This window comes from Triticum urartu, chromosome 5A, assembly GCF_056163025.1.
Source record: "Triticum urartu cultivar PI428250 chromosome 5A, HENAU_Tu73, whole genome shotgun sequence".
Classification (NCBI taxonomy): Eukaryota; Viridiplantae; Streptophyta; class Magnoliopsida; order Poales; family Poaceae; genus Triticum; species Triticum urartu.
In genome coordinates, this window is record NC_141877.1 from 433,610,959 (window position 1) to 433,637,307 (window position 26,349).

Genomic DNA, 26,349 nt, shown 5'->3' on the forward strand with positions numbered 1-26,349 from the left:
TTTCTTTCCCTTGGGTCGGCCAGCCCAAGGGTCATCATTATTTTACCCCCCCGGGCCAGTGCTCCTCTGAGTGTTGGTCCAACTGAGCGATGTCCGAGGCTACCAGGGGCAACTCTCGGCTGGCTTACCTGACGTCTGGCTCATTTGAGTGTGCCCTGAGAAAGAGATATGTGCAGCTCCTATCGGGATTTGTCGGCACACTCGGGCAGTGTTGCTGGTTTAGTTTTACCCTGTCGAAATGTCTTGTTGTACCGGGATACCGAGTCTGATCGGAATGTCTCGGGAGGAGGTCTATTCCTTCGTTGACCGTGAGAGCTTGTGATGGGCTAAGTTGGGACACCCCTGCAGGGATTTGAACTTTCAAAAGCCGTGCCCGCGGTTATGGGCAGATGGGAATTTGTTAATGTCCGGTTGTAGATAACTTGAACCTTAACTTAATTAAAATGAATCAACCGCGTGTGTAACCGTGATGGTCTCTTTCCGGCGGGATCCGGGAAGTGAACACGGTTGTTGGAGTTACGCTTGACGTAGGTTGTTATAGGATCACTTATTGATCATACTTTTATCGACCGTGCTTTGCCTTCTCTTCTCGCTCTCATTTGTGTATGTTAGCCACCATATATGCTAGTCGCTTGCTGCAGCTCCACCTCTTACCTTTACCTTACCCATAAGCTTAAATAGTCTTGATCGCGAGGGTGCGAGATTGCCGAGTCCCCTTGGCTCACAGATACTTCCAGAAACCAGCTTGCAGGTGCCGATGAGTCCGTGCAAATGACGCAACCAAGCTCAGGAGGAGCTCGTTGAAGACCTTGTCCTTTGTGTTGTTCCGCTCTAGTTGATCAGTAGTGGAACCCAGTTGGGGTCGATCGGGGACCTTTGTCGCATTTGGGGTTCTTCTTTTATTTTGGGTCCGTAGTCGGACCTTGATTGTATTTGGATGATGTAATGCTTTATTCATGTAATTGTGTGAAGTGGCGATTGTAAGCCAACTATGTAACTTCTTCCCCTATTTTATTACATGGGTTGTGTGAAGATTACCTCACTTGCGACATTGCTTCCAATGCGGTTATGCCTCTAAGTCGTGCTTCGACACGTGGGAGATATAGCCGCATCGAGGATGTTACATCCATCTGACCCGCCGTTGGGTCATCAGTAAGTCACCAAATATTCGTCGGGTCTCTGTAAGCCGCCAAGTCCATCCGGGTTATACTTCCGGCCGGGTCATACCGCAGGGTATATCCCCGACATTGACCTCCAATTTAATTTGGATTTATCCATGTTAAACTGATCCTGCAAATCAAGACCAACTTTGATAGATTATACGCCGGGTCGAAGGTTCTTCTGAGCCGGCATTTGATCATCGTTAAGTCCTTGTCATTTCCTTGTTGATATGTACATGTCCATGATCTCATAGCAAATCTTCTTTAGCAGATATGTTTCAACTTCGTCAATGCAAAAAATCTAGATACTTCTTTTGAAAAGTCCGGGTCAATAGGACAGCTTCAGAGTCAATTTGTTGACATTGATCTCTTGTAGAAAAATATTTTGAAGAATAATCCATTTGAGTCGGCTTCCAAAGCGTCGGCTTAAAGAATATTGGTCTTGAAATACTCATCTGATATTCAGCCGGTTTGAAGATGTAGAACTTGCCGGTTTATAAATATTGATGGCATAATTGTTGTCTTCAGAGGTGACCGAACACCTTGGACACATAGCATCCGTTCCAATGTGCTTATGGAACAGGTTTGCTTTGGTGTTCAGACGCCCATGGAAGAGTAGCCAGGCGAAGAGCTTCATAAGCAAGCTGTCATTTTGTAAAGATAAATCTTTGATGCCTAGACCACCAAACTCTTTTGGTTTACATATGTTAGACCAAGCAATAAGGCATTGGGCACCCGAACAGAACGCATTGGCAGCCCAGAAAAATGCGTGTCTAATGTCATCAAGCTTTTAGATCGTCTTTTTGGGCAGTTTAAACACATACATGAAGTAGGTAGCCAGCAAGTCGAGCACAGAAGAGATGAGGACCAGACGACCGGGGTGAGAGAGGAGCTTGGCACACCAACCAGGAAGGTAATTAACGCAGTTCGTAATGATGGGTTGAAAGGCCGCGGTAGTAAGCTTAATGAGGGAGAGTGGCAGACCCAGGTATGTTTGCGGAAAGCAAGAGACAGGGCAGTCCAAGGTTTGTGCGATTTCCAGGGTGCTCGCATCATCGAGGTTCATAGGGACGAACGTAGTTTTTGAAAAGTTAATTCGCAGTCTCGTGGCCTAGGCAAACTGTTCTAGGAGAGAGCGTAGAAGAACGGCGGCGTTAGATGAAGCGTGCTTGATAATTAGCGTGTTGTCAGTGTATTGCAAGATGGTCGGGGGGAGATCAGGGTAGATTGAGTGGCAAAGGTCTGGGCAAGAGGCGGCTGAGGTTAGTATAAGCTGCTGTAGAACATCGACAACTATTATGAAAAGGTAGGGGGACACGGGACCACCTTGGCGCAGTCCATTCTTGCAGTTGATCCAATCACCCTGAACACCATTTAGCATGACAACATTTTTCCCAGAGGTAAGCAGGTCGTTTATCCAGGAGCAGAAACGGGTGGGGAAACCCCGATGCTGCAGGATGTGGAGAAGGGCGTGCCATGACACAGAGTCGAAAGCTCCATCGCAGTAGTCTTACGCTTATGACATGTGTTTATGAGGTCTGCGGCATACATGAAGTTTTCGGCGATGCAACGTCCTGACATGAAACCAGTCTGATCCCCATGGACGAGCAGGGGGATGTAAGTTTTGAGTCAGTTGGTAAGAACTTTGGCCATGCCTTTGATAGGGCAGTTCTGTAGGGCGATAGGGCGAAATGCGTCTGCAGATTGGGCGTTAGTAGCCTTGGGCAGAAGGACCATAGTGGATCGGTTGAACCGTTTGGTTTCCACAGTTTGGTTCTCGAAGTCTTTGAAGAAGGTGAGGAGGGGTTTTTTGATGTTGTTCCAAAAAGATTTGTAGAAACTGGGACCGAAGCAATCAGGCCCGGGGCTGGCGTTGGAGTTCATCTGGAGGAAAGCCTGTTTGATCTCATCCTCAGAGAATTTGGAATCTAGGTGTCGTAGTTGTGGAATTTGGGTTGGGTAGAGGTTTGCAAGGCTGAAGTTCCAGCTAGTGTCCACTGCGACGCCAAGCAGTTTATGGTAAAAAGATTTTAGAATGTGGGCTTTTTCCGCATGCGAGTGAAACTCTGTTCCCTGGTCGATTAGAGCCGTAATTTTGTTCTTTCGGAAGCGTTGGGAAGCCGAGACATGGAAGAACTTGTTATTTTCGTCACCGAGAACGGCACCTTTGATCTTGGCACGCTGGCGAAGGAGTATGGATCGGTCACGTGTCGCTCTTTGGAGAGTAAGTTTCAGCACGTTACAGAGAAGCTGGGCTTAGGAACCGGTGTTCCTCTTTTCGGTCTATAAGATAGATTACACGTTTGCATCTAGCTTCCCTGACATGGGCGGGGGAGATAGTTCTGGCCCAACGTTTTAGGCGGGAGCAGCAAGTTTGAAGAGTGTGGGCTAGGTGGGCCGAGGCAGAAAGGGTAGGAAGCTGGGGCGGGCCGCAGGCTTGGGCCACAATTTGCCTACAAGCTAGTCATGAGGCCCAGAAACGTTCAAATCTGAAATGGCGGGAGCAGGGTACTGAGGTGGAGAGAGAGATTCGGAGGTGCTGCGGGTGAGCGATGTAAGGTTGGAGTTGGGGAAGGCGTTGTTCCATGCTAGGTTCAAAAAGGCCCGATCCAGGCGTTCTAACACCGGAGATTCTCTGTTGTTAGACCACGTGAAGCAACGATCCAGGAGGGGTAGTTCTAGAAGGGCAAATGAGTGTAAAGTCTCATTGAAAGCGGAGGCCTCGTTGGAGTGAAAGTTGCCGTTGTTTTTCTCATGTGGGAAGCGAATGAGGTTAAAATCCTCGACGATTAGCCAAGGGGAGTGATCGGGCGGTGCGATAGAAACCAATTCAGAGAGGAATTCTGACTTAAGGGCGCGGTTCATGGAGGCATACACGTTTGTAATGGTCAGCGTTAAAGGACTCGCTAAGGATTGGATTTTAACCGTCGAGCAGTAAGTATAGTTCGCTGTGATAGAATTGTGAGGAAGGAGGAGTTAGTGGCTGTGAGCAGCCCACCAGAGGTGCCTGAGGCTGGTAGCGTGACATGCATGTCGAGTGACGGGGAGAAAAGATCGATTTTTTAGTATAGACGGGGCAACAAGTTTCGTTTCTTGCAGAAGCAACAGATGAGGTTTGTTGGTTTTGTAATCCTGTCGCTAGTAGTGTTTTAGTTTCAATTTTTTCAGGCTTAGCAAATAAAACGTCAAGTACATGAGCCTGTTCATGTCTTGACCGAATCTTTAGTAGCAGATAGGTAGCTTAGGCGGCCGTGCGCGTTTCGTGGGATGGCACAAACCAAAACGTGCATGGCGGCATCAAGGGCGTGGCGAGTTGGTCGTGGGATGGCGCGGCCGAATAGCTCGGGCATGACCCCCTTTTCGTTCTTTCAGTTTGTTGCTGTTAATAAGAGGAAGGGAAAACGCTGCAAGCTGTACGCAGCACAAAAACTCTATTGTCTCTCCCAAGTTTCCTGACTAACAGTGGCATCAGAGCCTCGTTGTAAGGATCCGGCGAGTCCGCCATGACTGGCGGCGAGAGGACTGGAGAGGACAGCGACAAGGCGCAGAGGGGAGCCACGTCGAGATCCCCGACGCGCACGCCAACACAAGCGCCCCCGCCTCCGCAGGAGCGCGGACGAAACCTAGTGCCCAGGGGTGGCAACGAGATCGTCGTCCACGAGCGCGTCATCCAGGAGAGCCGTGGCGGCGGCAACATCGTCTACCCCACGCTCACGTCCACGAACTACATCGAGTGGGCGTTGGTCATGAAGATCAACCTACGCGCGCAAGGTCTCTGGGAGGCCGTCTCCGGCATGGGCGAGCCGGGCGATCGCGAGGACATGGCGGCGCTCTCGGCACTCCTTCGTTGGTGCCACCAGAGATGGTGCCGGTCCTAGCCGTCAAGGACACGTCCGCGGAAGCGTGGGAGGCGATCAAGATGATGAGGATGGGCGTGCGTCGTGCACGCGAGGCGACAGCACAACGGCTTCGAAAAGAGTTTGAGCAGATCGCGTTCAAGGACGGCGAAACACTCAACGCGTTCGGCATGCGCATCACCAACCTCGCCAACACCCTGTGGTCGCTTGGGGACGTCATTGATGAGGTAAAGATCGTTCAGAAGTTTCTACGTGAAGTGCCGCCGCAGTACTCGCAAATTGCGTGTTCGATCGAGACGCTCCTCGACCTCAACGGCATGTCCGTCGAAGAGCTGATCGGCCGGCTGCGGTCGGCCGCGGAGAGGTGCGCGATCGGGACCATGGATGGGACCGGCTCCCAGTTGCTGTTCACGGAGGAGCAGTGGCCGGCTCGGGCCAAGAAGAAGGAGCAGGGACAAGGATCCGGCTCCAACGGCGGCAGCGGCAAGGGAAGCGGCCGCGGCAAGCAGGAGAACCGAGCCAACCACGGGCGCGGCTCCAACGGCGGCAACGGCAAACGTGACATGTCCGGGATCAAGTGTTACAACTGCAATAAATATGCAGGACACATATCCCGGGACTGCCCCGAGCCTCGTCGCGAACGCAAGCAGAAGGAGCAGCACATGCACCTGGCCGTGGTAGAGGAAGAACAGCCCGCGCTGCATCTGGCGCGCGTGTGCACCCTCAGCGACGACGACGGGCCAGCGCTCATGATGGCCACCACTGCCAGCGTCGGCACGCAGACGAGGACGCGCGTTGATCTTGTAGAAGAACGTGTCTTCCTCACCTCCTCCGACCACGACGACGACACCTGGTTCCTGGACACGGGCGCCAGCAACCATATGACTGGGCGGTGCGACGTCTTCGCCGACCTGGACACCAGCATCGGAGGCACGGTGAAATTCGGGGATGGATCCGTCGTGGAAATCAAGGGGAGGGGGACAATCTTGTTCGCCTCCCACAACGACGATCACCGCGCGCTCACCGACGCGTACTACATTCCCCGTCTCTGCAGCAACATTGTCAGCCTGGGGCAGCTCGACGAGAACGACTGCCGGATCGACATCGGCCATGGCGTCCTGAAGCTGTTCGACAGACATCAACGTCTCCTTGCAAGGGTGCCACGGGCGCGCAACCGGCTGTACGTCGTCGACCTCGACATCGCGAAGCCGGCGTGCCTGGCAGCAGTGCACACGGATGACTCCTGGAGGTGGCACGCACGGTACGGTCACCTGAACTTCGATGCACTGCGGAAGCTTGGGCGTCTCGGCATGGTGCGCGGTCTCCCCTGCATCGAGCACGTCGAGCAACTCTGCAACGGCTGCTTGGTCGGTAAGCAGTGCCGTGCATCCTTCCCGCTGCAGGCAAAGCGGCGGGCAGAGGGCCTGCTTGATCTTGTGCATGGTGACCTCTGCGGCCCCATATCGCCAGCGACACCTGCAGGGAAGCGTTACTTCCTGCTGCTGGTGGACGACAAGAGCCGGTACATGTGGCTCACGCTGCTGCAGTCGAAGGACCAAGCCACAGATGCGATCAAGAGGTTCAAGGCAGGAGCCGAGGTGGAGAGCGGGCGAAAACTACGCCTGCTCCGGACGGACCACGGCGGAGAGTTCACCGTGTCCACTTTCGCCACGTACTGCGCCGACGAGGGCATCGGGCGTCAACTGACGCCGCTGTACTCGCCACAGCAGAATGGCGTTGTGGAACGCCGGAACCAGATGATCGTCTCCACCGCGCGCAGCCTGATGAAGTCGATGGGAGTCCCTGCGAGGTTCTGGGGAGAAGCGCTGACCACGGCGGTGTACCTGCTAAATCGGTCGCCCACAAAGAGCGTCGATGGGCAGACTCCTTTTGAGGTATGGCATGGGTACAAGCCCGATGTGAGTCATCTGCGTGTGTTTGGCTGTGTAGCTCATGTCAAGGTGACGAAGCCGAACCTGGCCAAACTTGAGGACCGGAGCATTCCCATGGTGCTGCTCGGGTACGAGCCGGGCTCAGCAGCGTACCGCGTCTACGACCCCGTCAGGAACCGCGTGCATGTCTCCCGCGACATTGTGTTCGACGAAGGCGCGCGGTGGGACTGGGACAAGGCCGGAGAAGAAAGGGAGGCGGGGTTGTTCCACGTCGAGGTGTTCGTCCACACCACGACGCGTGCGGCAGAGAACCCTGCTGGACAGCACCTGGCGCCTGAAAGTGTTGCTGGAGCGACGCAGACGCCCCAAGATGCGGCGGGGTGCACACTCCAACATGCAGGAGGGACGGCGCCACGCTCTACACCGATCTTCTCCCCTACCCCTGTAGGCGTGGACGAGGAGGATGCTGCTCCACCACTGCAGCCACAGCACCCGATGATCACACGTGCACGCGGCGGCATCGTCAAGCCGAACCCCATCTACAACGACTACGTGATGACGGCCGATGCAGAGGAGTTCGTCGACGACGAGCTGTGTCTAGTGGCCGCAGAGGAGCCTGCATCACCAGACGCAGCTCTAAACGAGCCAAGCTGGAAGGAGGCGATGGACGCGGAGCTCGCCTCCATCTGCAGCAACGAAACGTGGGAGCTTGCCGCGCTCCCCGCCGGGCACAAGGCCATTGGGCTGAAAAGTGGGTCTTCAAGGTGAAAAAGGACCCTGCTGGACAGGTGATCAAGCACAAGGCGCGACTCGTGGCAAAGGGATACGCACAGCGTCAAGGCGTGGATTACGAAGAGGTCTTCGCGCCGGTGGCGCGCATGGAGACCGTGCGGTTGCTGCTCGCACTCGCCGCTCATCGTGGGTGGCAAGTGCACCACATGGACGTCAAATCGGCGTTCCTCAACGGCGATCTCAAGGAGGAGGTCTACGTGCACCAACCACCCAGCTACATCGTCTCTGGCGAGGAACATAAGGTGCTCCGGCTGCGCAAGGCCCTGTACGGACTGCATCAAGCTCCAAGGGCGTGGTATGCCAAGCTGGACACGTCCTTGACATCCCTCGGTTTCGAGCGAAGCCCTCTGGAGCATGCTGTGTTCAGGAGGAGCACGGGCAAAACGGCGCTGCTCGTCGGCGTCTAAGTGGACGACTTGATCATCACAGGCACGAACGCCAACGACATCGCCACGTTCAAGCAGCAGATGCACAGCCTGTTTGCTATGAGCGATCTCGGCCTTCTCAGTTACTACCTGGGAGTCGAGGTCAAGCAGGAGGCGGGCGCGATCACGATCTGTCAGAGCGTGTACGCCCGTAAGATCTTGGAGGCGGTAGGACTGAATGAATGCAATCCCTGCCACACGCCAATGGAGAATAGGCTCAAGCTGCGTAAGGGAGAAGCTGGTGATGTGGTGGATGCCACAGGCTATCGGAGCATCGTCGGAAGTTTGCGCTACCTGTGCAACACTCGTCCTGACATCACTCATGCAGTCAGGATGGTGAGCAGGTATATGCAGGCACCCACGGCGGCACATTGGGCAGCGGTAAGGCAGATTCTGCGCTACATCAGGGGCTCAGTTGGGTATGGCTGCAGATACAAGGGGAGCTCCGGTGGCGAGCCCAAACTGGTAGGTTTCAGTGACAGCGATCTAGCTGGGGACGTCGACGACAGGAAGAGCACCACGGGCGTAGCCTTCTTCCTCGACTCCAGCATCATCACTTGGACTTCACAGAAGCAAGCTGTGGTTGCCCTCTCGTCATGCGAGGCAGAGTACATCGCAGCCTGCAACGCTGCCTGTCAGGCAGTCTGGCTAAGCAGATTGCTAGGTGAATTACTTGGAAAACCACCTGCGGCTATTAAACTGCTTGTGGACAACAGATCTGCAATCGAGCTGGCCAAGAACCCAGTGCACCACGAGCGGAGTAAGCATATCGATCTTCGTTTTCACTTCATTCGTGAATGCATTGAGGAGGGCAAGGTGGACATCGAGCACATCAGCACAGATAGCCAGCTTGCTGATGTTTTAACCAAGTCACTGGGCCGTGTCAAGTTCTTGGAGATGAGACTGAAGCTCGGTGTCATGGAGGTCTCTTCGGGGCGCCAGGATTAAGGGGAGAATTGTTGGTTTTGTAATCCTGTCGCTAGTAGTGTTTTAGTTTCAGTTTTTTCAGGCTTAGCAAATAAAACGGCAAGTACATGAGCCTGTTCATGTCTTGACCGAATCTTCAGTAGCAGATAGGTAGCTTAGGCGGCCGTGCGCGTTTCGTGGGATGGCACGAACCAAAACGTGCATGGCGGCATCAAGGGCGTGGCGAGTTGGTCGTGGGATGGCGCGGCCGAATAGCTCGGGCATGACCCCTTTTCGTTCTTTCAGTTTGTTGCTGTTAATAAGAGGAAGGAAGAAAACGCTGCAAGCTGTACGCAGCACAAAAACTCTATTGTCTCTCCCAAGTTTCCTAACTAACAAGGTTTAGTAGAGGAAAGTTCCGAAAGTACATCCTTACATTTGTCGACATCACCCAGACCTCTAATGTTCCACGAACAAACTGATAAGGTAGCATTACTCATCTAAGGAAGCAACATGATACTAAAAGACGATACAGATAGATAGACCCCACACAGATCCTACGATAGTCTTGCGGGGAAGACGATCAGGCATGATCACTTGCGGGCAGCAAACATCGCAAAGGCGACGAGTTCGGCCTCCTTCATGGAAGAGCCACAAGCCTGGGCCAAGGCCGCCAGGGCGAAGGGGGAGGCTGGCTCCAGGTCCTCAGCGTCCAGCTTGGCGTCGCGAACGGCATCCTCAAAGTCCTGGGCACCCTGCTGCAGGTCCAGGCGTTTTGCCTTGGCCTTGGACATCTTGTCCATGTGTAAACAACCATATGGCTCAAGCTTAGCCAGGCGCGTGCTCCGGCACACGTGGACAGCATCCTTGGCCCGCTTCTTCATGTTGCGGCGCTGATCCGCCACGGCAACTTTGTAACAGCACATTCATACATTTTCATCAAATCTGACAGATGCCGTTTGTGTTGGTCCATGTCAGCTCCCTACGTAATGTGTGGGTCCTACGAAATGCCCATCAGCTCCCTATGTAATGTGTGGGTCCGACCTCTCATTGAAACAGAGAAAGAAATAGTGTAGAATAAAAATGGGAGAAAGGGAGTTCAAACCCGAGACCGGCGACTATTTGGGCTTGTAGCGCGAGCATCGGGACTATACGGTATATGGCTAGGAATACAGTATTTGTCACTATTTGTTGGTACTTAAGGATGTCTGATGGTCACGAGCCCTTAAAAAATACGAACAGAGTGGCAAATGGGTTATCACAAAAATAAGAAACAACTTATACTCGCTCCGTTTCAAATTACTCATCGCAGAAATAGATGTATCTAGAACTAAAATACATCTAAATACATCCATACCTATGACAAGTAATTTAAAACGGAGGAAGTAGATTCGAAAGAGCGATCAATTGAAGATGTTATCTGACAACATAAATGTCAGCCTGTCGTTATCTTATTTTTCAAGAACACCTCAAGAGGGGAAGAGGGTTTCTATATTTATTAAGAAGAAGAGAATTGCCTGATTATTTTATTGAAGGTGTTGGTTCGAAAATTTTCTTAGAAAGTAGTAGACTCTGGTGTGGCTTCTAGTTGAACCATGGACCAACCAACATCTGCGGTGATTCGTCCTAGAAGGTGTTGCCTTGGAGGGTTGCACAATTTATTTGCCGATACATTCTCCGTCCGTATGGTGATAGGATTTGAAGATACTGCAACGAGATTTGTCCTTTCTTTCTTTAAGCTGATTTGTTTGCATATCAATAGTTAATACTAACAGTTTGTCTAATTCACATCTAGATGTTTTTTAAGAATGTCATAAGCTTCCACAAACATATAATGCAGCAACAAGAAATAAAAAAAAGTAGGACAAAAAAAATAAACCATAAACAGAGTAAACATTAGCTTAAATGTAACATAATTGACATAATTATGTCACATCTAGATGTGTCCTATACAGACCCTAATACTAATATATGACTAAGTGCATCAATTGATGCAAAGGTTGAGGGTTTATCCTCATTTTGAAGGAAAAAAACGACATTCACGTGTTTTTCCACAGGTATATATATATATATACGCGTTTGTCCTCAATGTGCTGGCCCGGTAAAAATTGTGGGATGTTGGAATGCTGTAGCATGACCCGTCATTTCTGCCGTAGAAGAAAATGAGAAAAAAAAAAGGAAAACAAGAGGGAATCGAAGGATGGAAAGGGATTGGCTAGAGGTCAATCGACTGACACAAGAAAGGGGTCAGTCGATTGTTGCAAAAGTACAAACAAACCAATCCAATAGAAAACTGACTGACCCAAAACTGGGATCAGTCGACAACCCAATAATGCAAAAAGGTTCAGTACTTTCTGTTTCTTTCTTCTGCTATCTGTCTAGCCCAGAAAGAAAAAGGGCCTGAAAACCCGCTAAACTAAAGATCCAATAAACGTACAGCTCACTAGGTCTTCCTCCTTGCCCCCTCTGCTTTCTTCCTCGACATCCACACAGCCGCCACCATGGAAGCAGAAACAAAGCTCAGATCTCCTCCTGTCTTCTGATATTTCTGGGTAACTTCTCCACAGGATTATTGCTGGCAATATACTTCTCCTTCGATTTCCCAAAGTTTAGTTCCTCTGATTCATACACAGATCGCAGATCTACTAAGAAATGGATGACCCTCAATTTCATACCCAGATCACAGATCTGTCATCAGGAACAAAAAAAACGAAGAACAAAGAAACCTGGAGATCAAATTGCTTCTGATCAGGCAAAGGTATATCATTATTTGCTGCCCCATCTCCAGTATATTTTGTCTGAATTTTATTTTAGATGCTGCATCTTCTGAAACCACCTGCAAAAATAACCAGAGTGCCTAAAAATAACCAGAGTAGAAAATTGTGAAATACAGAAGCAAATCATGATGGAAATCATGAAAATGCATTGAAAGTTAACTTGATGGTGTCAACGTTCTTCACGCATAGTAGTTAAAAGTGTGTTCAACTACAGTCCTATCAGAAAACCACCCTAAATACACAAACTACAACATGGATGTTCAGAAAAGTAAAATTGCAATTGTTTCTCTAGAGTATACTTGACTACAGTTTGTCCAAAGATACAAAATTTCATCAGAATTACTAAATTTGCACCTTCAGTCAAAAAGTGGATATCAAATAAAAAGTATGTGAAGTATGTCGACCGAAGTGAGTTCCATAAATCATATAAAAATGTGTCAACCACTATATTTGCATTTTCAGGTACCAAAAATTGCACATAATGCTCTCCAGCAAGAATACAATGAGAGTGCAGGTAAAAGGCAATACAACACGGTAAGGGAAAAAAGATTTAATGCAGCATTAGCAAGAGATTTATTTTTGAATCTCATAAGTTTTAAAAGAATATTTTCTTTCTAAACAATTTGCATACAAAATCTGCAGGTGCTGAAAATTTTGTATGAAGGCAACGAACATATGTAGTCACTTAAAAAGTCAATCAATGGATATTGTGAGGTTAGTTTGTATTCATTTACAAATTATGATGACATAGCAAACTAACATGCTGTATAATGTTTTCTAACAGGTTGCATTGCTTGGACAAAACATTGCGGGAGGACAAGAGCAACACTATGTTGCTAAACACAAATAATCAATTCAAGAGGTGTAGTATGACAAAAGATGCATCAAATAATAAAATTTATGATTGTAAAATTTTGCATACAAACATAATTAAAGCTCCCAGTTATTAATTGTGCAAGGACAACTTTGATTTATGTGTTGCAGGAGTCAAATGAGGTCCAATTAGGAAAGCAAAGATTCCAAAGGGTTAATGAGTTGCTACTACCACAAGGAACCACACAATCTTACACAGAACTAATGCAACAAATGACAACATGACAATAATATAAGCAGTTTCACTTCATTCTTAACTTGCACACACTATATAGTAGAGTTGAATCCATAAAAAAATTGCACATCCATTGTACTGAACTTGCACACATCTGACAACAACAAAAAAATACTGGGGTTTACTGGTAGATACATTAGTTTGAACACAAATGGATTTAAACTACATGGATTACTGGAATTAGATACATGGACGTAGCTAACTCAATACTCAAATAGAACGACAACAACAAAACTAGCATATAAAACTAAAAAATATTCAAAATAAACTTGTATCGACATGATACTAAACTTGCACAGTACTATATATACAAATCATCTTATACTGAACTTGCACACACTTTATAATAGACTTGAATGCATAGAAAAATTGCACATTCATCGTAGTGAACTTGCAGACATTTGACAACAGCAAAAAAATACTGGGGTTTACTGGTAGATACATTAATATGAACAAAAAAGGATTTAAGCTGCACGGATTACAGGAGTTAGATACATGGATGTAGCTAACTCAATTCATAAAAATAACTACAACAACAAAACCTAGCCCACAAAAGTGAAAATATTCAAAATAAAACTTGCATCATCATCATACTAAACTTGCACACTACTATATAAACAATGAATTAAACTAAACTTGCACACACTTTAGACTAGACTTGTATCCATAAAAAAATTGCAAATTCATCATACTGAACTTGCACACATTTGACAACAGCAACAAAACCTAACCCACAAAAGTGAAAATATTCAAAATAAAACTTGCATCGTCATGATACTAAACTTGCACACTACTATATAAATAATGAATTAAACTAAACTTGCCCACACTTTATACTAGACTTGTATCCATAAAAAAATGCAAATTCATCATACTGAACTTGCACACATTTGACAACAGCAAAAAATATAATGGGGTTTACTGTTAGATACATTTATTTGAACAAAAATGGATTTAAACTACATGGCCATAAAACTCAAAATTTTCAAAAAAAAAACTTGCATCCTCAGGATACTAAACTTGCACGCACTATATATACATTGTTTTTAACAAAAAGGGATTTAACCTCCATGGATTACTTGGAGGTGGCAAAATTCATTCACAAAAAAACTACATCAACAAAACTAATCCATGAAACTAAAAAATTTGAAAATATAATTACACACACTTTACAACCGCCAAAAAATTCATGAAAAACTTGAAACAAAATGATAAAATGAACAATGGAAACTTCTCTAGGAAAGAATCCAACACTGAAGAATCCAACACTGAATTTAAATATGTACGAAATGGTATCCTACTTTGAGGTTTACTGCATGAATTACATTGATTTCAGCAAAAGGAATTTAACCTACGTGAATTATATAGTACCTCAGTAAATACACAAAAATAACTACAAGAAAAGAACTAATCCTTAAGTTTGCACACAATTTATTACATTGCACATTTATTACAGTAAAATTGCACACATTTTACAATAGCAAGACTAATATTAGCCTTGTTGATATCGTAAATTAAAATTTACTGGAAGTAGATACATTGATTTATACAAAAGGCATTTAACCTACATGGATAACAGGGCTGCTAACTCAAATTGGCAATTATAAGTACAACAACAGAACTAATCCATAAAATTCAAAATTTACAAATAAAACTTTTATCCACCTCACAAATACTAGACTTGCACACACTTTATACATTTTCATCATACTGAACTCGCACACACATTATACTAGAATTGAATCCACACAAAAAATTGCACAGTGATCATAGTGAACTTGCACACATTTTACAACTGCAAAAAAACTGGGGTTTACTTGTAGATAAATTTATTTGAACAAAAATGAACTTGATTACAGTAGTTATAAACATGGACGTAACTAACTAAATTCAAAACTAAAATTACAACAACAAACCTAATTCATAAAACTCAACATTTCCAAAATGAAACTTGCATCCTCATGATACTAGAGTTGCACACACTACAAGAGAGGAAAGAATTAATAAAAATGTATACTAAAAGAATATCCTAGTTTGAGGTTTACTGCAAGTATAAACATTGAATTCAACAAAAGGAATTACACGAACTACACAGTACCTCAAAGAATTGACAAATATAAAATCATTAAAATTCTAAAAATAAAGAATTTGCAACCTCTTACAAGGGGATACCAAAAAACAAAGAATGTAAATGGATATGATTAATACAACTCACCATCCTCGTAAAGCAAAAAATCATCAAGGACAACATCAAAAACTTCAAGGACTTAATCAGCTGGCACAAACGAAAAGCATGGAGCACCAGGACAGCGACAAACAGGGCAAACCATACCTGTACAAAAAATAAACATATGGTTATTCTACATGGATAACTTACAATGAAAGATCTCAAAATGAAGAAGTTCCCTAAAAAAGATTAAATCTAAATTGCATCTCTAAGCAACTAAACTTGCATAAACTCTTCGGATATCAATTGGGAACCATACATAAATAAAAGCTGATAACTGCAAAAAATAAGAACATTCCAAGAGTTCGAAAAAAAATCACAACTAGCACAAATACAACACACCCATACACACACTGGAAAAATATAACATTAGTTCAGACCTGACCTTTGCTCAAACATAACAAAGTACCAAAGCTAAAACATACAAACTGACTACCAAACCTAACCACTTAAAAAACCAAAACAAATAATTTGGTATCAGGGGTTCAAATTACACCCGCATCAATAGCTAAAAGCTAAAAAGAGAGCATTACATTAAGTATACAAACAGAAAAGATTTCATCTTTGGACAGATGTTGCAAAACTCATCTCACCCACTAATAAATAAATAAAAACCTAACCAGTAAAACTTAACATAATCAGTCAAAAGATTCCTAACCATACTACTCCTACTACCACCAAATACACAAAAAGTCTGGACTAACACTAACCAACCAGAAGAACCATACCATACTACTCCTACTACCACCAAAAAGACGAATCTAAAAAGTAAAAACACTAACCATTGTACTACTACAAGCACGTAATACACAAAAAAATAATCTGAAATTACCCTAACCAATCAAAACAACGCTAGCAAATACTACTACTACCACCAAGAATACAAATCTAAAAGTAAAACACCTAACCACACAAAATAAAGACCAAATCTGAAGCATCATACACAAAAAAGAAGACTAAGCACAGAGTAGAACTACTACTAAACAACAAGAACACTACAGTGGTCACCTAATCAGTTGAACGAACAGATCTAAAGGTAACAGAAACACACACCTAACAAATCAGAAACAAGAAACCCTAAAACATTACAAAGAACCCTACCACTAAACAACAAGGACCATGCACTAGTCACCTAATCAGTGGCAACATTAGATCTAAAATGACTACAAAAACAAACAACAAAGAACATCATAGCAAGAAAGCCTAAAACGATACAGAGGGGATTCAAAGAGAATGAGAAATTACAAAAAAGGAGCAGATTCGCCAAAGTAAATCCTTGATCCAAGAAAATCCGCAGTTACTGATCCTGCATACACAAACAGCTTCAAAACATCAATACCTTCAAAACCTACAACACAAATTGCAAGAAAATAGAGCAGAGAGCAGAAACGAGCAACATAGCCGAGGGAGGAGAAAAAACAGCAGAGCTCCGACGAACCCTAGCAGGATTAGTAACCCTACACGAGAAGAGGAGAAGATAGGAACGGGAGAGCTCGAGGGGAAAGTGACTGACAGGATTCCAGACAACGAAGAGATAATAAGGGGAGCGGCCGATGCTAGCGATTCTAGAAGCGGGCTGGGCGGGGCCGGTGGGCGCTAAGCTAGGCTAGAAGCCTATTAACGGGCGGACAAAAGAAAAAAAAAAACGGGCGCCCGCAAGGCTGAGCGAGCCCAATAGCAGAATCGAATGACCAGAAACAAGTATCAGTCGATTTGAACTAGGCCCAGCACACCACACAAAACAGAACAGAAAAAACCAACGCACACATCTCAAAGCACAAATCCAACAGCCAGAAATTCGACTGAGCCAAACTGAAAAAATCAGCTGACTGAAAAGTAGCTAAATTGGATGGAAATGGAGTAGCCATTGACTTCCAGTATCATCATGCCGCTCAGTGTTCGTCCCCTCCCCAGAGCACGTCGCGCCTGCGCACCGGCCGGCCTGGACCTGTCAATCGGGCACGGATCATGGCCGGCAGCGCCTTCCATCGGTAATTGTAGCGACACCGGCAGAGGCAGCCTCTGACATGACCTCCACGCCTGAGGTTTGACACACCAACTTGGCAAAAGTTTCTTCCTTCTTTTCCCTGGCCTATTTGTGCCTGTGCTGCCCGCCACCATCATGATTCATGCCTCTTCCTTTGTCCAGGATTAGTCAGCCTGTTCAATTCACATAAGCCATGATCCATTTTATTGGACGGTATCAGGGTTGGGTGTTGCTCCTTGGCCAAACCGAACCATGGCAAATAAAACGAGGCAAAAATAATTTGAACCGATGAAAGCATCTACAACTGGGCGCACCATATCCGGCCCAAACATCCGGACGGGCTGCACAGTCACTGGCCGAATAGAAAAAAGCCACCCAACCAGGTTCCTCATACGCGGCCCAAACGTCCGAGCTGTTCGGTGTGGGGCCGAATATGGGAGGCCTGGACGTGGACACCGCCGTCACGTTAGACCAGCCCAGTATGGCCCACATCACCCACCACTGTCCCTATAAAACCTCAGTCGGTCGTCCGAACCCTAGTCAAACCTCACTCGCACGAGTCTTCTCTCCCACTCAGCTCTACTCCTATCTCCTCTCCATCTCCACAATCTCTCCCATCCCATCCGCCATGGCCGAAAGCAGACCTGAGAGTGGCTCCGACAAGATCGACTGGGCTAAGATGGCCTCCGACTCGTCAAGCTCATCTGTGCTGGACGAGGAGGAACTCGTGCTCTGCATTGCTTTTCGTCACTCGCGGACGAAGCTGCACGGGAGCTCCTCCTCCACGACGTCGCCAGTGGCCAAGGTAGGCAACTATAGCTCCGCGGCGCCCTGACGCCGCCCTACGAGGTCTGCCTTCCCCGGTCAAGCGGCAGGGTGATCAGCGGCACCCGACACCGCTAGCAGTTGCTCCTCCTGGGAGCCACTCAGTGCTAGTGCCCGCATCGTCGAGCCCGCAATCACAACAGCAATAGACGGAGACGGAGGGGCGCTTATTATATCGCCATGAAGAAGGTGGCATAGGCCGCGTCAAGCCGCTACGGCTGCGAGCAGTGGCGGAGCCAGGATTGGACCAAGCCCCGGGCCCAAAAAAATCGCCGCGAGGAAAAAACTTAACGTCCATAAGGCTATAGCTTCTCAAAAGATATTCCATACAAAATATGGCTCAATTGCAAAAAAAAGTAGAATTTGCGAAATTGAGCACAGGCATCAGCAGAAATACCATGATTTTTACTCTCTTGAGTTGACATTGCAAGTGTGTTGCTTGAAGTCGAAGGTGGTCGTCCCATTTCTACGGCTGTTTCGGTTTGTGGTGTCGATTCAGTCCCCTCGGCGGTTTGATTCCCTCCATCTGAAATGATAGCTGTACACACCCCCATTGCAGACACCAGTGAAAAAAATCTCTTCATCTTATTTTACTACAATATAAAATAAAATTAGCAATTACATCAATTTGTGTTCAAAAATACCCTTGGTATAAGACTAGATACATACACATGCACATTATCTCAGTGAAATTTAGTTCAGAGCAGATTATACACTGATACACACAGAGTCACATTTAACATTATAGAACAAAATATAAACTGAAAGCATCAGGAGAAACCGAAAAGCATCAAAGAAAAATACCAAGGTGCGGTAGTCAAGCAGCTAGCGGAGGATGGCGCGCCTCGCGGGAAAACAGCGCAGAGGTGGGCGGTGGCCGGAAGCAGGGGGGAAGTGGGGGGGCGGAGACGGTTCATGGACGACTCCACGGCGGCGGGCAGCGGTGAGAAGAGGCGGCGGCATGAGCGCTGTAGATTGATTACGTACAGGCGAACGGCGGCGCGGATTGAGCGTCTCATGTGCGTGCGTGCGTGCATGCGAGCTAGGCTTTGGGCGATCGAGTGGCTCGCGCTACGGGCGTCCGTGGCTTCGTGCTCGTGAGCCAGCCCATCAGTCTTTGGGCCTCCTTCGTTTGATTGGGCTGCACCCGGGGCCTGTAGAAACACTTCCTATAAATAGCCTGGTAAAATCTGCACGCCCCGGGCCTGGGCCCTGGGTGCCCGGGGCCCAGCTCCGCCCCTGGCTGCGAGTCCTCCAGATATGAACCGGAGCTGTTACCGCCTGCCTCCGACGACGGCGAGGCACTTCATGACGCAATTCGCCGCTCCTACACGTCAGCGGAGACCAACACCCACCGTCGGTGACGCAAAAATGCATCGACGCTTCACCTGGCGCTCGAGGAGCCCGAAAGGTTGGCGATGCAGAACCACAAAATATATCAGCAAAAAACGTCGTCGAAACAATCCCTATGTTTGTCTAGCATTGGTTGGTTCCAAAGATCGTTTCGACTTCCCATCATAAAAAAGATTGTTCTAACTTTGCTTGGCTACAATGTCTAATAGGTCGAGGAGGCATGAGATCACATAATGCATCCGCTTGATCCCCATCAAATGGTACAGGCATGCCAAATTCTTTACTGGACAGTTGCACGCCGGTCCATAATCAACCCGCCTACCCAGATAAGGACAACCCGAGAGACATCAATAACCACAACCGTCCTAGGACGCTGATCATTTGGATCTCGGTGCCCCGCCTTGTGCTAGGGCCTGCGAGCGATGGCAAACAATTAGATCTTGCATAATGACAAAGCAGTAAGTGGAAGAGTGAAAGAGGAGGAAGTGAGTTGACGGTGGAAGGGAGAGGACTCGGTGCACATAGGTGGAAGGAGGCGGCATCAAGGGAGTTCCATAGAATAAGTACAGACTAGGGGATGTCGTGTTTATGTGGCCTAGAATAGATTTATATATTTATACATAATAATAAAGAGGTTATTGCTTCTGTCCATCCGTTCAAAAAAAAACCTGGAAATTACTATAAATTATCCACTATGCCACCCATAAGTGAAGAAAACAATCCGTTTTTTCTTTTTAAAGTCGACGTCGTGCTTCATTGTTTTATAGTAAATGTGATATCAATATAAATCATAGACGCACAAGTAGCACTGTGGCTAGCGCCCCAACCTGCACATTTTTTCCCTCCATTTTCTCACGCAAGTCCTCCCCCACATATGCGTTCATGGGCCGGCCCATGTGCGGGGCTTGACTCCCCATTTTTTTCATTTCTTTTTTCATCTTGTTTTCTTTCTACTTTAAAACAATTCGGGATCTCTAAATTTTAAAAGTTGTGAGTTTTCAAAAATATGTTCGAGAAATCATAAAATGTATGTGAACTCAAAAAATGTTTGGGAAATCATAAATTTTTTGCGGATTCAAAAAATGTTGGTGGTTTTGCAAAACTGATCACAAACTATAAAGAATATGCAAAATTTGGAAAAAAAATGGTCGGGAAATAAAATCATGAACATGATTTTGGAAAAAATGACCATGTATTCAAAACATATTCGGGAGTCTGAAAAAATGTCCATGAAATTGTAGAAAATATTCACAGAAATTCAAAAAAACACAATTTTTAAATTTTGTTCCCTATTTTTTTTAAAAACTCATCGATTCAAAAAAAATTTGTTGAGTAAAAAAATGTTCATGAATTCGAAAACTGTTCATGCATTTCAAAAAATGTTCGTAAACAAAAATAATGTTCATGATTTTTTTGAGAAAATCTAAAATTTCAAAAAAAATGTCCGTCAATTCGAGAAACTGTTCACCAATTCAAAAGTCTTTTATGTCTAGGATTTGATTAGTTTTTTTGAAAGTCTTTATATATCTAGGCGTTGGGAGTAGTTCATGGTTGATGAGATTTGTTTTTAAAGTTTTAACCATTCCCTTACGCAACATAATGACAAGTGTGTCATGTAGTGGCAAGCTCATAGCCTTGAGATTGTGATCACGTGGACAACATGACTATCATCGGTGAGGGTGGGAAGAAAAATAAATGGCAACATGGCGAGCCACTGTGTTTAAATAGAGGATGCTCATATATCAGCGTATTGAGTCATACTTATTCAGCTAGTTCATATTTTTTTTTCTCCCGTTGCAACACACAGACATTTGCTAGTATATTATTAACATGGGTAATGCTTTCTTGATAAAGTTTTTTTATTTAATCTAAGTTTGAGTTAAATAGAAAAAACATCGACAAACAAACAGGGTTATTCCACACATCCAATTTACATAAAAAACACTTATAAGACATCTTATATCTAAAAATTATCATAAGGTAAACAGGACACAAATTCCAAGGATTGTCCCAATATTGCTTTGATCCTCCTCGAACGTAAAAATAGACGAACGAGGCATCCGTCACCGAGTGGCGTCCACTGGATCCCCATCCAACGGTGCAGGCACGTCAAATCCTTCACTGCCAGACAGTTGGACGCCGGTCCTTAGCCACCCCCGCCTACCCATCCAGATAAGGCGCCAAGGCCACCTGCCGTCCAAAGCTGTTGCCTGCCACCAATGGAGACCACCGCCTCATGGCGCCTCCTCCCCGCTGCGTCCTCGCCGCGTCCCTCCCTGCTTCAAGCCAGACGGCAGGCGACCTTCCCTTCGTCTCTTCAACAGCCGGCGATCTCCAAGTCCAGGATCCTCTGCCTTCTCCATGACAAGGTCTCAGCTAACCACAGCTTCACACATATGTATTTGCGAGTTGTGGCATCTGATCCGCCTTCTTTCTTGATTGCTTGCGTAGCCTGCCCCTACCTCCGAGAGCTCGCAGCTGCAGAAGCTGGCCTCCGTGTTGCAGTGCGGCGCCGTCTGGGCAGCAGTATGGACGGACACCTTTAAAATTTCATTTGATCTTGAATGAACCGGCCGTGCGGCAGTTCACATACATGCATGGGTATTAATCAGTGATCGCGCTGCGGCGAATTCGTGTGTGTTTTGGGTGCACGCGTGCAGGTGCAGGCCCCGGCTGCTTTGGCGACGGTGAGCGGGGAGGAGGACCTTGACCTCCTGGGGATACTGCCGCCGGTGGCTGCGATCGCCTTCGTCTACCTCTTCGTTGCTCCCGTACGTGAGCATAGCTACTTGTTCTGACCCGATTTGGGGAATAGTAATGGGTGGTTAGCTGATTGTGTTCCGGCGGTGTGGCGTGCGTGCAGCCGATTATCATGAACTGGATGAGACTGAGGTGGTTCAAGCGCAAGTTCGTCGAGACGTACCTGCAGTTCATGTTCACTTACCTCTTCTTCCCCGGGTGAGTCGTTGCCTTTCAACAGCTAGCTGCTGCTTAATTAGTGCTTATACAAATAAATAAAAACAATCAAGGCAAGCTCTATATACTACTGTCGACGTAATCACACTTGTTGTTGCTTTATATATAAAGCGGGACGAAAGCCTGTTTCGAGAGGTAATCGTGCGTACAGTATCATGTGGCACCTAGCTAGTTCGGTTGAGAATCTGGCGCGACAGTTTGTATCCTCGTACAACCATTTTCTCATTTTCTTTTGAAATGGAAGTGTATATCAGTAGAAATTAAGTAGTCTTCTACCCTCAGTAATATCATCAACTGAATTCAGCATATATTCAACTGCAGGTTGATGCTGTGGGCACCGTTCGTCAACTTCAGAAAGTTCCCAAGGGATAAAACCATGAAGTACCCTTGGTCAAAACCCAAGGAAGGCACCCCGCTGTTCAAGGACAGATACCCACAAATCGACTCCTTCAGAGAGAAGTACTACTAGTATATACCGTACTGTAACAAATACAGATATGGATGATCAGGAGCGACGTTTCTTTTACAGATCCATGTGCCTCTGTAACATATATTTTTAACATGTTCTACTTGGACGCTCCAAGCATATTCTGGGGCCCACCATGAGCCCGTAAAGGAAAATTTAGGGGAATGGCCATAATCACCGTTAACGTGTTTGGTTGCTCACACCGTTTTTGGCCTCTTCCAGTCGTGGCCAGGCGGGGAATGCAGGCTCTAGGTCATGTTTTGCAACTTGCTTTGTTATCCACAAATCCCTAGTCTGCACGAGAGGGCCTCAATGCTCCCCGGTGTTTGGTTGCCCGTGTTTTGGGATTGTCTTGGGCTGATGCAGATATTGTGTTTGGTTGCACATTTTTGACCTGTTGTGATTACCATGCACCCCCTATGTGGTGAGTTTACCGGCTACCACTGTTGTCATCGCATTGTACTTATGATCATGCATAGTTAGGATAACAACAAATATACAACGACGACATATTGGACGAATATTATGAAATCGTTCAACCTACTTGACCCGATATGACCTGCACCCTTGCCTACTCCATGCCCGCTCTTCTCTTTGACTACGAACTTGGAGTAATCATCATCTACCTCCACTTTAGTCTCAAGCCCTCTATGACAACTATTCTTGTAACCACTCACTTGCTCGTGGAAAGTATGTCATGAACTATAGACTCCTCAAACCCTCACTGAGTACACCACATACAACTTCATCTACCAAGGCAGAAGAAGAAAATATCAACATGGAGGACAAGCAATCATATATGGTGGATAAGGCTGGGTTTCCGACAAAATTAGGCCATGACTAAACTCAACGTATTTCAATGCCTACAATGGTTAGCATCAGTAATAGCAATGTGAATAAGAACAATGCATCACTACAACGGTAAGCATCAGGGTAAAAATGTTGAGCATGCATCATTGGGTAAGGCATGAATAATCTTCACTGCATGTTGTCATGTAGAAGGGGGAAGCTGATATAAGGATGAGAACTACAATGTGTAGAACCAACCCTCATAAGAACGATCGCCCTGATACATGGACTGCACAATAATGAAATCATGAAGCTCAACACACTACCACAAAACATGCATCTAGCATACAACATATGACAAAGATAACATATGATCTACAACGTCCACACATAAATTTGTGAAATAGACATGCGGAACATGTCATACTAGCACATAAGTATGAATTTAGGACAACACAATCAACATCATCACTATCGGCAAGCAAAGCCTACCATACCAATAAAACGACATATGATCTACCAAATCCTGAGACAACACCATGAAGCAATACTTTCAAAACCTATCATACTATCTTCATATCTACTCACACCTACCACATGCTCAAAGATCTAAGCTAAAAAATTGGAGTTTGATGTTACTTACACTCATTAGAGGAGTGAAGGAGGCATGAAAAAACTCAAAGAAGAAGAGGAGGAAGAAGGCTTGCCGCCACCGACCACCGCCGACCAGAGAAGATGGCATCACTTACTTGCTCGTCGGCGAAGAATCTTCTTGGTACAGAGAGTTCGAGGGGGGGGGGGGGGTAAATGTTGGCTTGGTTTTAGCGGTGAGCCGAAGGAGGGTAAATAGGGCGAGGGATTTGGTGGGCGATGACCAAATTTCTCAAGTCATTTTTTGCGGATACGTGCAAGCTGGCGTATCTCCTCGCTCGCACGAGCTCGACACCGCATTCCCCCTCCCTGCATGCGATGAGGTTGGCTCTTCGGAAACATCTGATTTGGCATTCATTCGGATTGAGTTTCATGTGGGCCACTTTCTCCATGGAGCTCAAGTAACAGAATGGCCCAAATTTCCCCCCAAGCCTGCATGGATGTCTTATGAGCAACCAAACATGCTTGAAGTGTATTGTTTCATGCTTGAGAGATGAAGCAAATATGCCCTAGAGGCAATAATAAAGTTGTTATTTATATTTCCTTATATCATGATAAATGTTTATTATTCATGCTAGAATTGTATTAACCGGAAAGTTGATACATGTGTGGATACATAGACAAAACAAAGTGTCCCTAGTATGCCTCTACTTGACTAGCTCGTTAATCAAAGATGGTTAAGTTTCCTGACCATAGACATGTGTTGTCATTTGATGAATGGGATCACATCATTAGGAGAATGATGTGATGGACAAGACCCACCATTAGCTTAGCATAATGACCGTTAAGTTTTATTGCTATTGCTTTCTTCATGACTTATACATATTCCTTTGACAATGAGATTATGCAACTCCCGAATACCGGAGGAACACCTTGTGTGCTATCAAATGTCACAAACGTAACTGGGTGATTATAAAGATGCTCTACAGGTGTCTCCGAAGGTGTTTGTTGTGTTGGCATAGATCAAGACTAGGATTTGTCACTCCAAGTATCTGAGAGGTATCTTTGGGCCCTCTCGGTAATGCACATCACTATAAGCCTTGCAAGCAATGTGACTAAAGAGTTAGTTACAGTATGATGCATTACGGAACAAGTAAAGATACTTGCTAGTAACGAGATTGAACTAGGTATGAGGATACCGACAATCGAATCTCGGGCAAGTAACAGACCGATGACAAAGGGAATAACGTATGTTGTTATGCGGTTTGACCGATAAAGATGTTCGTAGAATATGTAGGAGCCAATATGAACATCCAGGTTCCGCTATTGGTTATTGACCAGAGATGTGTCTCGGTCATGTCTACATAGTTCTCGAACCCGTAGGGTCCGCACGCTTAAAGTTCGATGACGATTTGTATTATGAGTTATGTGATTTGATGACTGAAGTTTGTTCGGAGTCTCGGATGAGATCACAGACATGACGAGGAGTCTCAAAATGGTCGAGAGGTAAAGGTTCATATATTGGAAGGTTGCATTTGGACATCGGAATGGTTCCGAGTAGTTCGGGCATTTTTCCGGAGTCCCGGGAGGTTACCGGAACCCCCCGGGGAAGTTAATGGGGCTTAGTGGGCTTTAGTGGAGAGAGGGAAGAAGGGCCACGAGGTGGCGCGCGCCTCCCCCCTGCCCAAACCGAATTGAACAAGGGGTGGGGGCGCGGACCCCTCCTTCCTTCTCCTTCTCCCCTCCTTACTTTCCCTCCGGTGGAAGAAAGGAAAAGGGTGGGGGGGCGAATCCTACTTGGACTAGGAGTCCAAGTAGGACTCCCCCTGGCGCACCCCTCCTGGCCGGCCTCCTCTCTCCCTTCCTCCTTTATATACGTGGCCAGGGGCACCCCAATTACACAAAAGACAGTCTCTTAGCCGTGTGTGGTGCCCCCCTCCATAGTTTACCATCCCGGTCATATCGTCGTAGTGCTTAGGCGAAGCCCTGCGCCGGCAACTTCATCATCACCGTCGCCACACCGTCGTGCTGACGAAACTCTTCCTTGTCCTCAACTAGATCAAGAGCTTGAGGCACGTCATCGTGCTGAATGTGTGCTGAACACGGAGGTGCCGTATGTTCGGTGCTAGGATCGGTTGGATCGTGTAGACGTTCGACTACATCAATCGCGTTACTAAACGCTTCCACCTTCGGTCTATGAGGGTACATAGACACACTC

General features: G+C 46.4%; 1 protein-coding gene and 2 long non-coding RNA genes across 4 annotated transcripts; 2 read left to right on the plus strand and 1 right to left on the minus strand.

Moving 5' to 3' along the window:
- Positions 1–11,318: 11,318 nt before the first annotated feature.
- On the minus strand, positions 11,319–16,651 carry LOC125509480 (uncharacterized). 2 transcript variants are annotated; one of them, XR_015604825.1, is made up of 4 exons: positions 16,390–16,651; positions 15,133–15,249; positions 11,759–11,868; positions 11,319–11,650 (listed from the first exon to the last, which is right to left on the minus strand). It is a non-coding gene; the product is annotated as an uncharacterized LOC125509480 (long non-coding RNA). The 2 variants fall into 2 exon arrangements; XR_007284116.2 differs by having other exon boundaries at positions 11,319–11,868.
- On the plus strand, positions 11,875–15,249 carry LOC147971774 (uncharacterized). The gene is made up of 2 exons (XR_015604826.1): positions 11,875–12,343; positions 12,452–15,249. It is a non-coding gene; the product is annotated as an uncharacterized LOC147971774 (long non-coding RNA).
- A 4,795-nt stretch (positions 16,652–21,446) lies between the features above and the next one.
- NDHL (inorganic carbon transport protein-like protein) lies at positions 21,447–22,933 on the plus strand. Its single transcript, XM_048674456.2, has 5 exons — positions 21,447–21,678; positions 21,761–21,835; positions 21,970–22,080; positions 22,173–22,267; positions 22,607–22,933. Exons 1-5 carry the CDS (start codon positions 21,529–21,531, stop codon positions 22,752–22,754), a joined length of 579 nt encoding a protein of 192 aa, XP_048530413.1. The 5' UTR covers positions 21,447–21,528; the 3' UTR covers positions 22,755–22,933.
- The last annotated feature ends 3,416 nt before the right edge of the window (positions 22,934–26,349 follow it).

Bases quoted from the DNA above. Each gene is read 5' to 3' on its own strand.
- NDHL (XM_048674456.2), top strand. From the start codon at position 21,529: ATGGAGACCACCGCCTCATGGCGCCTCCTCCCCGCTGCGTCCTCGCCG. The intron at 21,836-21,969 runs GTATGGACGGAC...GCACGCGTGCAG, and splicing joins GCGGCGCCGTCTGGGCAGCA to GTGCAGGCCCCGGCTGCTTT. The intron at 22,268-22,606 runs GTGAGTCGTTGC...ATTCAACTGCAG, and splicing joins ACTTACCTCTTCTTCCCCGG to GTTGATGCTGTGGGCACCGT.